At 38.8% G+C, this 13290-nt stretch overlaps 1 protein-coding gene across 3 annotated transcripts in view; it reads left to right on the top strand.

Moving 5' to 3' along the window:
• Positions 1 to 12960, top strand: part of med27 (mediator complex subunit 27) — a 229476-nt gene extending 216516 nt beyond the window's left edge. For 2 of the 3 annotated variants that reach the window (XM_067969790.1, XM_067969791.1), the window contains 3 exons: positions 1777 to 1818; positions 5860 to 5937; positions 9801 to 12960. In XM_067969790.1, the coding sequence (XP_067825891.1) occupies positions 1777 to 1818; positions 5860 to 5937; positions 9801 to 9935 (255 nt within the window). In that variant the 3' untranslated portion in view covers positions 9936 to 12960. Of the gene's footprint in view, positions 1 to 1776; positions 1819 to 4306; positions 4852 to 5859; positions 5938 to 9800 lie in introns of those variants that run through there. The other variant, XM_067969792.1, reaches the window with a different exon arrangement.
• Positions 12961 to 13290: the final 330 nt, after the last annotated feature.

Raw genomic sequence — 13290 nt, forward strand, 5'->3', positions numbered from 1 at the left:
GGTAACCAGAGGACACAGATTTAAGGTGATCGGCAAAAGAGCCAGAGGCGACATGAGGAAACATGAGATGTAATGATCTGGAATGCACTATCTGAAAGGGTGGTGAAAGCAGATTCAATATTAACTTTCAAAAGGGAATTGGATAAATACTCAAGGGAAAAAATTAACAGGGCTACAGGAAAAGAGCAAGGGAATGGGACGAATTGAATAGCTCTTTCAAAGAGCCAGCATAGGCACGATGGGCTGAATGGCCGCCTCCTGTGCTGTACCCACTATGGTACAATGACTATGATATGCCACGTAGATCACATTAACATGTTTGCAAGGCACTCCATCATGGGAAACTCTGACCTGGTCCACCAGTGAAGGGGAAAAGATTTGTTTTCTAACATTGATGAATAATCAAGATCACTCAGAAAAGAAAATCTTGCAGTGTAGTGTACTTGCTGCAATACATGGGACACATGCAAACCCCGGGTAAATTTGCTAAAGCCAAGCACCAGGAAGACCCGTTTTTAAAAAGTCTTTCTGGCACAAATTCAGTGGCACTGAACAGCTTGTTTATTGAACAAGCAGCTTTCATTGAATATATTTCTCACATTAGCTAGCAGTTGTCAGGGTAAGTAAACTGCTCATTTGAAAACTTGCTTTAACATGTTACGCTTTTGTTGGAAATTGATCCAAATATTTCACTGATGCAGCAAGTACACTGCACTGCAAGATTTTTTTTTCCTGAGTGAACTTGATTATTCATCAATGTTAGAAAAAAGTCTCCCCTTCACTAGTGGACCAGGTCAGAGTTTTCCATAATAGAGTGACTTGCAAACATATTAATGTAATCTATGTGGCATCTAGAATAGTTCTTATTTTAATTGAGTTTCTCTGTGTGTATTTGCACTGATCCAGGTGGTAAATTACTTTTCTTAGAATGTGATGGAAGGGAGACTAGATGGTGCAGTCTGTTAGACTCTGGCCTTTCACCTCTGGATCTGGGTTCCAATTCAGTCCCCACTCATGGGAAGTCTCCTCTGTCTGCTGACTGTAGAGGTCCTATGTGAAATAAGATTAGGTTGTCTCAATTCCTTTCCCAGCGGCAAATCCCTGCAACCCAAAGTACCCCTAGTTTGTCACTAATTGGTACTAAATTGGGAATCTCTGCATAAGATAACATCATTTTACAGTATTTTCTGGCAAAACAAAAATTTAAGAATGGAACATTTGCTCACTTATTGCACAGTAACAGCTGAACATCCCCAGTTGGCATACAGCACAAAAATATAAACATAGAGGCATGTGGAGTTCTTCAACCCCAATCTCAAGGAGCACTTGCTATCTCACCCATGTTCCATCACACACACACACACACACACACACACACGGCTTCTCTGAGTGAAATGGGACAAATTATAGTTTTATTTTGAAGCAGGTGATGGTGGATATTCTATTGAGTTGAACTTGACTGGTCTACTTTCACATAAGACTTACCAGCTGTCGGTCAGATACTTCCATCTGCAGTCTTTGGGCTGGATTGGAACCTTTGTCCCAGTGGTAAACGGGTGGATTTTTAACATGCCGTGGCATCCATTTTTATGTATCCAGAACTACTGCCTAGTTTCTTTTCGACAGCTGCTTTTCCAAACCAATTAAAATATTTCATTTTTTTCAAGCACAATGAAACTGGCAAGCATTCAGAAATTCCTTTGTGTACTGGCTGTTAATATTTAACAATCTGAGATCTTTGTAAATGGATCTAATTGCTTTCTTTTTATTTCACAGCTGGACATTTGGTCCAAGTCCAGTTACCAAGTCTTTCAGAAGGTGAGTGCCTTTCTATCATTATTAGTCTGCCTTTAAGTAAGTTTGGTAGATTCAGTGGAAAATGTGTAAGTACTACATTGGTATGATATTAGAATGATACCCGGACTTCAAGGGTTAAGTTACGAGGAGAGATTACACAAATTGGGGTTGTAGTCTCCAGAGTTTAGAAGGTTACGGGGTGATCTGATCGAAGTTTATAAGATATTAAGGGGAACGGATAGGGTGGATAGAGAGAAACTATTTCCGCTGGTTGGGGATTCTAGGAGTAGGGGGCACAGTCTAAAAATTAGCGCCAGACCTTTCAGGAGCGAGATTAGAAAACATTTTTACACACAAAGGGTGGTAGAAGTTTGGAACTCTCATCCGCAAACGGCAATTGATACTAGCTCAATTGCTAAATTTAAATGTGAGATAGATAGCTTTTTGGCAACCAAAGGTATTAAGGGATATGGGCCAAAGGCAGGTATATGGAGCTAGATCACAGATCAGCCATGCTCTTATCAAATGGCGGAGCAGGCACGAGGGGCTAAATGGCCTACTCCTGTTTCTATGTTCCTATGTATGTTGCAGTAGCCAGTTTGTGCCAATAAAAGGCATAAATTGACAGGGCACTACTTTGCCCCCATGCACGTGAATTCCAGTCTCCACCATACTGCTACTGGGAGGCAAAAGCCAGCAGTTCCCATGGGGTGGGATAGAAGAAGAGTCATTGAATTAATTCTCATTAACCTCATAATTGGGGGAAGGGGAATAATGTTTTAATCATCTCTTTAATACCAATGAGAAAAGTGACTTTCTGTTCTTTCCACCATCTCCCCATTATCTCCCACCCCTTCCCTCCGGAGCTACAAAATCTCTTGTTTTATAGGTATTTAAGATTATAAGAATAGATAAGAAATTTTTTTATGTTTAGCTTTATAATAATTTTTTCATTGGTATTACACAAGTTTGGTGTAAGCGCACACACATGTGCGAGAGATCGATCGATCTCTCTGCAGTGGGCCAGGATTTCCCTGATTATCTTTTTGTAAACATGTAAATGAAGGCTGTAAGCTAGAGCTCCTTTCATACACAAACAGGAAATAGATAGTTTTTGGTAAAGCCATTACTGTTAACATCATTCTGTTCTCCGTCTGTCCCCAAGCTTCATATTTTGTTCCTGCAGTTATTGCTCATTGAGGATTATTTCCATGCCTGTGGTTTTCAGTCACATTTTTGATCCTTCAGAAGCAGCTTTGTTCTGTTTTGAGAGTATGTGGCTCTTTACTTTGTTTGTCATATGTTCCCTTCTGTCCAGTTGCTCCGTGGCTGCTTTTATCTATTGTGCAGAATCTCATTAATTGCAAATTACAGGCAGCCAACATATGTGCATGAATCTGTCCAATTTTCTCATTTTAGGCAAATGTCCTTTCATGAGGCTGAGCGTATCTGCAAGATGGGGTCAGAGGAGCATTTACAAAGAATTTTCAAAATAAAAGAAATTGTTGAAATTGAAAGAGTAAAATCAAAAGTCCTTTGTGGCAATACCCATGCTGGGATCAAAACTAACTTTTCCAACTGTTAACAGATTTTTGTAGCTGAGCAGTCTACTGAAAGGTCTTGACTCTAAACCACAGTGTACTGGATTTAACAGAAGATGGGCAAATCTCAGAATATTTCTGCAGTTTCACACAGGCTGAGCTGAGCTTGGGATGTCACAGGGAGTAGCTGGCCAGTGGGTTAGATACTAGCTATTTACTTCTGGAAACTGGGTTAAAATCCATTCCAGACAGATGGGCTAACGGCACAAAATTTCCACTAACTCAGCACTGTTTGTCACTTTCACTCCAACACGTCTCGGTGGCTGGTGTGAGAATGGAAGTGTTACAGCGGTGCAGTAGGGGGGTGCTCTTCTAAGGTTGGGACAACAACAACTTGCATTTCTATAGCACCTTTAACGTAGTTAAACGTCCCAAGGCACTTCACGGGAACTTTATCAAACAAAATTTGACACTGAGCCACATAAGGAGCTATTAGATCAGATGACCAAAAGCTTGGTCAAAGAGTAGGTTTTAAGGACAGAACAGGCATTTCTGTATCTGCATTCTGTATCTAACTGTTTGATCCTGACACTGGATGCTCAAATGTAAAGTGGTCCATTCCATAACGATAACATCCCTCATCTTGATCAGCATAAAGAATTCAACCCTGCCACAATTTGACGTGGGGACAAGGGTAAAAATGAGAGGTCGGAGCAGCTATGGTCTGAACTCTGTAGAGATTTCATTACTTCTTGGGCAAATTTAGTGGCACCTAATCTTGTTTGTGATTCTCACTTCTGCAATGGAAGAAGAAAAGCATGTGGAAGGAAACATGTGCTGTCAGTTGCTCTTCGAGTGATTTCTGCAGGGCTTATAATGATTGTAGTTCAAATAAATAGTTTGTTTAAAACTGCATGCAGAAAAAAGTGAGCACACACGATGCATGCACAATCTTTTTTTTCTATTAGTTCCTAGAACTACACCAAAAACACCGCGACTGAATCCCAAAATCAGCCAGGTTGTCAGGAGGAGACTCTTGTCCACATCATATGCAAGAAATACTTTCACCATTGACCTACATCACGGTGCCTACAAAAAAAAAGGACTGAATAGAATAAGAATTTCTACCACTAATCCCATAGTATGTATTTTTTGAAAAGGTCCCTGGGGACTGATTGCAAGCCAGTAATCACATTATCTCATCCACATCGTTCTAGCGATTTATAAAGTGATCCTGATGAGATGAATCCCTTGTAATCACTTCCACTTATCCATTATTCTTTGCACAATGCAGAACTGGCTATATTCAGTCTACTGTTAACTTTCATTGAGAGGCTGAGTTCAGAAACCTGACCACTTTTATATAAAATAGGTTTTTGTTAACTATTCTATGTTTGTCTTTTTATTGACTACTGAATGAACTACACAGTGCAATGTTCATATCTCACTATTTAACATACAGGTAACTATTACTGTACCATACTTCATCTTTTACTTGTCCTATTATCAATAAAGCAGCATCTTTCAAAGTCATTTACTGATTTGATAACATTTGTGTTTATTATGTAAACAGTTACATATAATGTAGAAGAATACTACAATTCTCAAAATTTCTCATTTTCTGTTCTGAAGGTACAGACCTTTTGTTGTTGGCAACACTTTGGTACCTTGTGTGTGAGGCTAAGCAGTGAGTGTTGGCCGTCTATTGGATGATAGCACAGAGCTGCTGTTTTTGGCCTTAGCACCATAGAGGTTTACAACGTGGAAGGAGGTGATTCGACCTAACTCTGCCGGTTCTTTGACAGAGCAATCTAAAGCTAATCCCACTGCCCCACTCTTCCCCAATCACATCATGGCAGTTCACAGCAGATGTCCACACATGCATACTTCCAGGAGGGTCATTATATTAGTGACCAAGAGCAGGTCACTAATGGCGGCTGAGACCAGTGAAGTCCCCCCCACTGCCTGCCCAACTGAGATCAGCTCATTGCATGGTGCACCTACTCACAACTGAGCAATCAGGGAAGCTAGAATAATACTGTTTACAAGATTGAAGAAAAATAGAACGGATGAGATTGAGATAACAAAGTTTTATGTTTTATAAACTATTAAAATAACCTGAGTGAAAAGCAAATATTGGAAAAGCTGATATTGTGATTTGTTTTGGGTTTTGTTTGTAAGAATGATTTGTTCATCTTTATGAAGGTAGTAAGTTTTTGTTTAAAAAGGAATTTTGCCAATGTATGTATTCCCAATAAAAATGAATGAAGAAATCAGAAATCCAATGGCAAGGTAAAAATGAAGTTATTTTTCCAAGAAATCCAACTGTTAAAGGGCTAAAACTGTTTTGCATTTTGATTGGTCAACTGATACCTGTGAAAAGTTCTCTGTTTGAAATCTTGTGCAGTGCACACACTTCATGTATGTGTTTTATGGCCTCATCTTTGAAACTGCTGGCAATTGTGGGTGGTCTCTTAGTAGCATGTACTCTATCTCTCGTTGCTGTTTTTTTCTCACTCAGGTGACAGATCATGCCACTACAGCATTGCTGCACTACCAGCTGCCTCAGATGCCAGATGTGGTTGTCAGGTCTTTCATGGTGAGTGTGCAATTGGAAATGAGCTGGAAATCTCTAACACTCCATTTACACTTTAAAGTGAATCCCCTAGCTAAGTGACAAACAGTGAATACTTAAATTTCATATGTGTAATGGGTCCCATTGTGGGCAGCTTTGTACATCCCACAGCTAAATACTTGACTCCAGCTAGCAGGTAGTGAGTTCACTTCCCAAGCGAGTTTAAGTTTTGTCAGTCAGCTCCCTCGTAAATTGCTGGATAAACACACTAAAATGCCATGGGACGGCAGAGAGGGATATTAACATTGCCAGACTTCTCTCTCCAATACTCCCATTCAAATTGTATGTATTACTGGCTGATCATAAAGTGGCTTTTATAGTGTTCATAGAGAATCAACCGCCCAGACCACCTTGCCCTTCCAATTCAAAATAATGCATGTGGTGCTGAGCAGCCTTCAAAGAGCTAATGAAAGAAAATGGTGGTGTTTGTAAGAGGATTCTGTGGAAAACTATAATTACTTATTAATTCAAATTTTTTATTTTATAAAAACTGATGTCTTAACCTTAAATGAGCTACTTGACATTTGAGCTCATTTTGAACACTATCAGTACCTACTTGTCTTCATGGCAACTGTTTGACTTTTGACATCCTAGTTGAGTAATTCATGGAAGAGAAGATGCTTTTAATTCTCGCCTATGATCACTGTCATTGGTGTATCTGCATTTTTGAGCTAGTGACAAAAAGTGTTTCTCTAATTGCTATTACGTTCTTGACTATATAACATGTTAGTACTTAATGATTTGACTCAGGGAAAAAAATTGTAAATTATGTTTTTGTTGCAAGAGTCAAATGTTCTGAGTCGAAATAACTGAGGAATGAAATGTAAAGAATGTACTCAGGACTGAGAACTTCTAAAGGTTCTGTTTTAACCAGGGACTCTTTCATTGTCTGGATTTATAAAATACTATGTTGGATCAGAGAATCATTTCCCGTTTGAGTCAAATCCATGTCACCTCATTGCAAATGAAAAAACTGCTGGGATATTATTCTGGGTATACTGATAGTCTCTCACCACAACAGTCACTCCTTGTTTGCATCCAACTCAGCAGAGCAGCTACTAACAAACAATTCTCAAATCATAGGAAGGTGCTCTTGCTGAGCCACATGCCTGTCTGAACCCACTCTGCCAGGCCACACACCAGTCTTTGAAACTACGGATAGCTACTAGATTCCTGAAGGATTGAGTCTCACCCGACATTTCCTGGATTTAAAATGTGCCCTGTTTCCTATTTGGACCACTCCACCCCTAAATAGCTTGTCTCCTCTGAAGGGAGCTGTGGAGGAGTTTCCACATATGCTGCTGTGCCACCCTGCTTAGAGCATGGTGGCTGAATGTAGACATGAAAAGAATGATCTTATTTGGGGGAGAAGAAATTTAAGAAGTTATCCATGATCTGTCAAAGCTGGGTTCAGTTTGTGGAGGTTGATTATTAATTATTCTAGTGTTGTCCTTCATAGCTTTCTTCTAAAACTTCTCCCAGCCAGTTTAATGGTGAGCTTTAAAAACTAGAATTGGAGATTTTTTATGACTAGGGGACATTTTCCAATTTGCAAGTGTGTGTGTGTGTGTGTGTGTGTGTGAAATTGACAAGTCCCATTCTTGCTTTCTACTTTGATGGGACTGTGTTACAGTACCAGTGACTTGAGGGTTAATGTTGGGTTTAATTTTGAATTATTTTAAAAGAAAAGGTAATTTGCTTCATGCTGTTTTAATTTCAGTGGTATCGCATTTAATAATAATCTGATCTGCAAGATTAAAACACAGTAGTTCAGGTCTTTGGAGTGGCCTGTCATCTACCAATGGGATCCTTAAGGGCTTTCCTGGAACTTAACTTTTCACTAAAATCTCATATCAGAAGCATATGTAAGTTATTAATGAGATTTTCAGATTGTAACTGATGTGGCTGGAGTCCCACAGATAAAACAATTAATTAAAGATAGCTTTATAAGCAATAAATAGCCCTGAAGTTTGAATCTGAGTAGGATTTGTATATTTTAAGCTGTGCCAGCTTTGTTGTAATTGTCTCCTCGCGAAGATGAAACATTGGACGATGCAACATTTTTCCACTATTCACCAATATCAACATTGATCAGTTGCCAGGACAGTACTCAGATTTCCAAAATCCGCACCTTAATAGTATGTTTGCATCCTTAAGGACCGACCCCTCTTAGAACTAGGTGACGTGTTTTCCTCTTTATTTTACTGGAGAAAACTCTTGGAATATTCCCACTCTTAAATCTCTGCACCCATAACATTTTACTGAAATAGCTTTCCCATGTAAATGAATGAACACTATGCAACGAGCAAGGTGATTAGGACATGTACATGCCATCAGATTTCAGAAAAAAAAATTTACACAGGTATTTGTAAATCACTCCTTGTTTTGATTAAGGACAAATCCTTCTCGTATTCCAATTACTCTTGTGGAGCGATCATAATAAGGCGGCTCCTCTGAAAACACAGTATTCTTTGTTGTGCTAGTAGGTTTCTCGAAGTTCTATCATGTGGTACAGGTCAACTCCCTCCTCTGACGTTTCATGTTGACCATGTATAATGCATGGTAGGATATGAGCTAGGTAATGGTAAAAGTTCAGGTGTTTCAAAATGGCATCTTCCAGTGAGTCCTGGAACCTGTGACTGCTGTATTTTGATTTGTGAAGCAGGAGTTATACAGGTAGAAGTGAAGAGTTCATTGTCCACCTATCTGTTAATCCTCTCTGCTAATAGGTGAGGCGAGAGATGGAACAATGCTATGACATTTTCAGCTATCAATTTACACTAATTAAATAACTGATTTCCTGTTTTCAGACACTGGGTTCCTTTAATGAATTGGTATGTTGAGTATAATTCCATAATCATCCAGTGATCAGTGGCCGTTGTCCATGTGTGAGCTGTGACAGTGAGCGTCAGCAGGCTGTTAGATTGGGGACAAGCGGCATCACTGAGCCTAATCCTGTCTTCTCCCAAAATCCAGACGTGTGCATTTCTAAGAGGGGTTTCTGGATAGTGATTAGGACTGGGAACACTCGTTGACTTTCTCCTCAATAACCCGTGGGTGCTGCGGCCAAATGCAGCACTCAAACTTCCACCACAGCTAAAATTGCCTTACTCAGCCAAATGGCTTAGCTACTCACTGGAGAAACTCCCTGGGCTTCTGGAGGAAGCTGTGATAGTTTCAATTCTTAATCCTCGTGTGAGTGTTTTCTTACACATCTAGCTCAGTTTGTTGGATGCTTTTTTCCTTTACCTTTGAATCGGTATTGCAAGCTTTTTAAGGTTCAAGTTCTGGATTTTGCAGCTTAAATGTGATTTGATCTAACATTTAGGTGGGGCATGGATATAGAAAGAAAAGCTTGCATTAATATGGTGCCTTATCACACCATTTGTACATCTCAAAGTGCTTCACATACAGTAAATTACTTTTGAAGTGCAGTAACAGTTACGTATAGGACTTGTATTTAGTGTTAATTGTCTTTCATTTCCAAAATATAACTAATGAAGGTACTCTGAAATGTTGCAGTTGTATCTTTTAAATGATTTATGATTTTGATTTTACTAAATTTTTAAATATATAAGGACACCTAAATTTAACTTCAGTATTTCTGGTTTATTTTTAAACTTTACATCTCAAATGGAGAGCTATCAAAAAGATTGAGTGGAACATAATGGTGCACAAGATGTTCCACTTGTTTTAAAACTGCTGATAAACTTCAGTTGAACTGGTGCCTTCCTTTTGAAGGAAAAATAAAAATAAGAATCATCAATGTTAAGATTAGAAAAGGAAAATGCTCATCTATTTTTTCTCAATATTTTTCATCTCTCCAGACATGGTTGCGAAGTTACATTAAATTATTCCAGGCTCCGTGCCAGCGCTGTGGAAAATTTCTTCAGGATGGACTGCCTCCCACGTGGAGAGACTTCCGCACACTTGAGGCCTTTCATGACACTTGCAGACAGTAACATCCAGCTCACTGCCCAGTAACTGAGGGTCACATCAGGATATGGTGATGTGTACATCATAGAGCTCAGAAGACTTGGGTTTGATGTGCCTGGTTGAAGGATTGTAACTGTTTCCTACAGGGAGAAAGTTCTTCCAACCCCTTTGTTTTCAGACAATTATTTTTAGGGGTAAAAAAGGAGTAAAAATAGTGATATCTGCAGGTAGGATAAGTAAATCATTCAGATTTAACATGCCTTTTTTAAGGGATAAATGAAATTTAAAAACATAGTTTACATGTGCACATTATAACTTCATTTTTGGAATGCATTTTCTCTTTTTTTAAATCCCACATTCACACCATGTTCCATGATTGGGGAAGTGGGACGAGCCATCTCATCAGTGCCACTCATGGCTGTCTCAGTGCAAACACTGACCAAATCAGAAATTCACTCAGCTCTCCCATTTGAGCATTCAGTAATTGAGCTTTATAGCAACCATGTTGCCAAGGGTGCAGTCCTCTTACATTTTTTCCTTTTATATTTTTATTTGTCACAAATATTTGCGTCATTTCTTGATCCATTCTTCACATCGCTATAAACTTTTGCAGTATTTTCATCCTTTTGATTAAACTATTCGATGAAATGACCAAAGGCCATTTTCTTGTCTGGTTACTACAGCAATAAAAGATTGCATTGCCAACTACAAAGTCAAGTTCGGATCTCATCCTTAACTGATATTCACACTTCAATTTCCCCACCGTCCTAGCTGGGTTATCTGAGGAAGCGAAGGAGGGTCAGGTTCACTGGCAGGGCACACACTGATAGAACTGTATTTTTGAAATCTAGGGAAATTAATGTTACTGAATCATTCTTCTATTCGATGTGCAGACAGCTTATAGGGGGGAAAATGGATCTTTCAGCTGTTGGTGCATTACTATGCTTTGACATAGAGTTCTGGACTGGCCCCAGAATTCTCCAAAATAGTGTTCCCAATCTTCCTGATTTTTGGGGAGACAGCAAGCAGAGACCAGGCAAAATTGTGGGGTCATGATAGAAAATCATAGTGTAATTTGGTTCACCTCCTCTCATAGGAAAGGCTTCTAAGGTTTAAAGTAGAGGTGTGATCCAGGGAAGTATTTTTGCAAGCCATTCCTCGGGTTCAGCCTGTTCCTTAAATCAATAAATGAGGGTTAAATTTACCCAGTTGTTCCATTTCAGTTTTTAATCCACAAACTGTTGCTTCTTCTAATGGACCATTATGACCAGTTGAGTGTTCCTTGAATTCTGTCACTTGAAAATGACGTGGGATGACATGGGAGTGCTTCACGCTTCAGCACTGTCTTGAAGTGAAATGTTATTTTAATAGTTTACTGTCCTAGCAGGCAGACTTGTTATATTTCACATCATGTTAATAATGAAGTTTTATTTCATGTCATCCTGAATGTGAATTTGCTTTTCAGCACTCCCACATCATTTTGAATAGCTTTGTTATTTTTGTATACCTACAGTGGAATTTTTTTTTAAATAGTAAAATGAAATCAACTGATAGTCATCTGCTTTAATAGTCAAGCACTTGATTCAGCCCTTCAGTCACTTGGGTGAGTTTTACATGATCGCAGCCAGGCCGGTAGATTAGCCCCACACAACAATAATATGTTCCATCATACGAAGAGGGTGAGTGGCCTAGTCTGACTCCCTATCCTGTCCTTTTCTCCACATACATTTAAATTATGTCTTCTGGATAATTGTGGAATAGAATCTCTAATTATGGAAATGTTGGTGTCCCATCTTGTCCTGTCCTTGCCTTGTCCTGGCTGAAGGAGGTTGTGTGCCAATTTTCTGTGGAATTTTTTTTTACGAAGAATTTCCAAGTCAGACTTAAAAATAATTGAAATTATCTTAATTTCCTGTCCGTGGGAGATAAAAACTATACACAAATGTGAATTATCACATGATAGTTGAACAAGACTTCCTATGTTTTCAGGCATCATTCTATCCTATCGAATAAATTGAATTTTTAGCAATGGCTCTTACTGCCAAGTGTGCATCCATTCGATCAAAATTTTTCTCTTGCTTCACCAAGCTAAGTACAGAATACAGAGACCATTCAGTTCATCTAACTCATCCTTCCACAGTAACCCATGATTTCCCCCATCACAGCTAACTGCCTCTTGAACGATGTTAGAGTTTTTGCCTCCACTACCTTATCCAGAAGTCAATCTGGGTATTAATCACTCTTTATGTGAAGAAGTGCTTCCTGACTACAGTCCTGAACTTGCCATTTTACCATTTGTGCCTTATGTCCCCTTGTCCAACAGGCATGGTTTAACTTAAGATAGCAATCAGGATTAAATTTCTCTATTCCACTCAGCAACTTGTGTATCTCTATAGAGCCCTCTCATATTCCCCTCTTTTCAAGGCTGAAGAGTCCACATTTTGCTAACCTTTTGTAAACTTGTTGCACTTGTGTCTTACAGTTGTTTCACATTTGTGAAAGGACACCAATAACTGACAGTTACCTGTGAAATATCAATTATTTTGGGAGGTGTTGAAATCGAAGAATGTTATAAATTCTTCTTGACGTAAGAATGTGCTTTCCACACAACCAGAAAGTTGCAGGTTTAAGACTGCAAGGCACTTTAACCCACCTCCCACAGTCTGGCTACTGTGGTTAGTACTTTTGTAGATCACTGGGTGGGGTTGTATGTGTAAGTAAGGAAAAATCAATGCCCACCTGTATGATTTGAAAAGCTGTGGGAGAGTCAACAATAACTGGAGCAGGATGCAAAGTGGCCTGTAGGAGAAAATGTGAAAAGAAGCTGACAGTCGATGCCTAATGGACATGTCTAATCCAAACCCTTCAACAAGTAATCATGGCTCTTAACACAAAGATTTCAACCTGTCCTACAAATCAAGGAGACAAAATACCAGCTGATCTAGTTTGGGGACAATTGGCAGGTATGTTTGCATTTTGTTAATATTTAGGTAAAAGTATGTGATATTACAATAGGATTACCAATGAATCAATTAAAATTAAATGCTTTTGTTGTTGTCTTGTTGACACCTTATTTCTTTTAATAATCCTGTTATTTTCGTCTTTGTTTAATTCATACAATTTTCATTTGACTCCTTCAAGACACGTGTCTGGACTTGTCCTATACTTTTCAATGTGAGATTATTCCCTTTTCCTACATTAATACAAATAAATCTTGATTTATGAATTTCTTTATCTTTTTAAAAAAAGGACATTCATGGCCATTAAAAATCACTTTATAATACTGTGTGCAGTTGAAATCCAGCAACTTCAGCTTTATGGATCACTTGTCAAGACTATGTACTTGTGTCCATATGTACAAACATCTCATTAGAGGCACTA

The sequence above is a fragment of the Heptranchias perlo genome, chromosome 31, assembly GCF_035084215.1.
Source record: "Heptranchias perlo isolate sHepPer1 chromosome 31, sHepPer1.hap1, whole genome shotgun sequence".
Classification (NCBI taxonomy): domain Eukaryota; kingdom Metazoa; phylum Chordata; class Chondrichthyes; order Hexanchiformes; family Hexanchidae; genus Heptranchias; species Heptranchias perlo.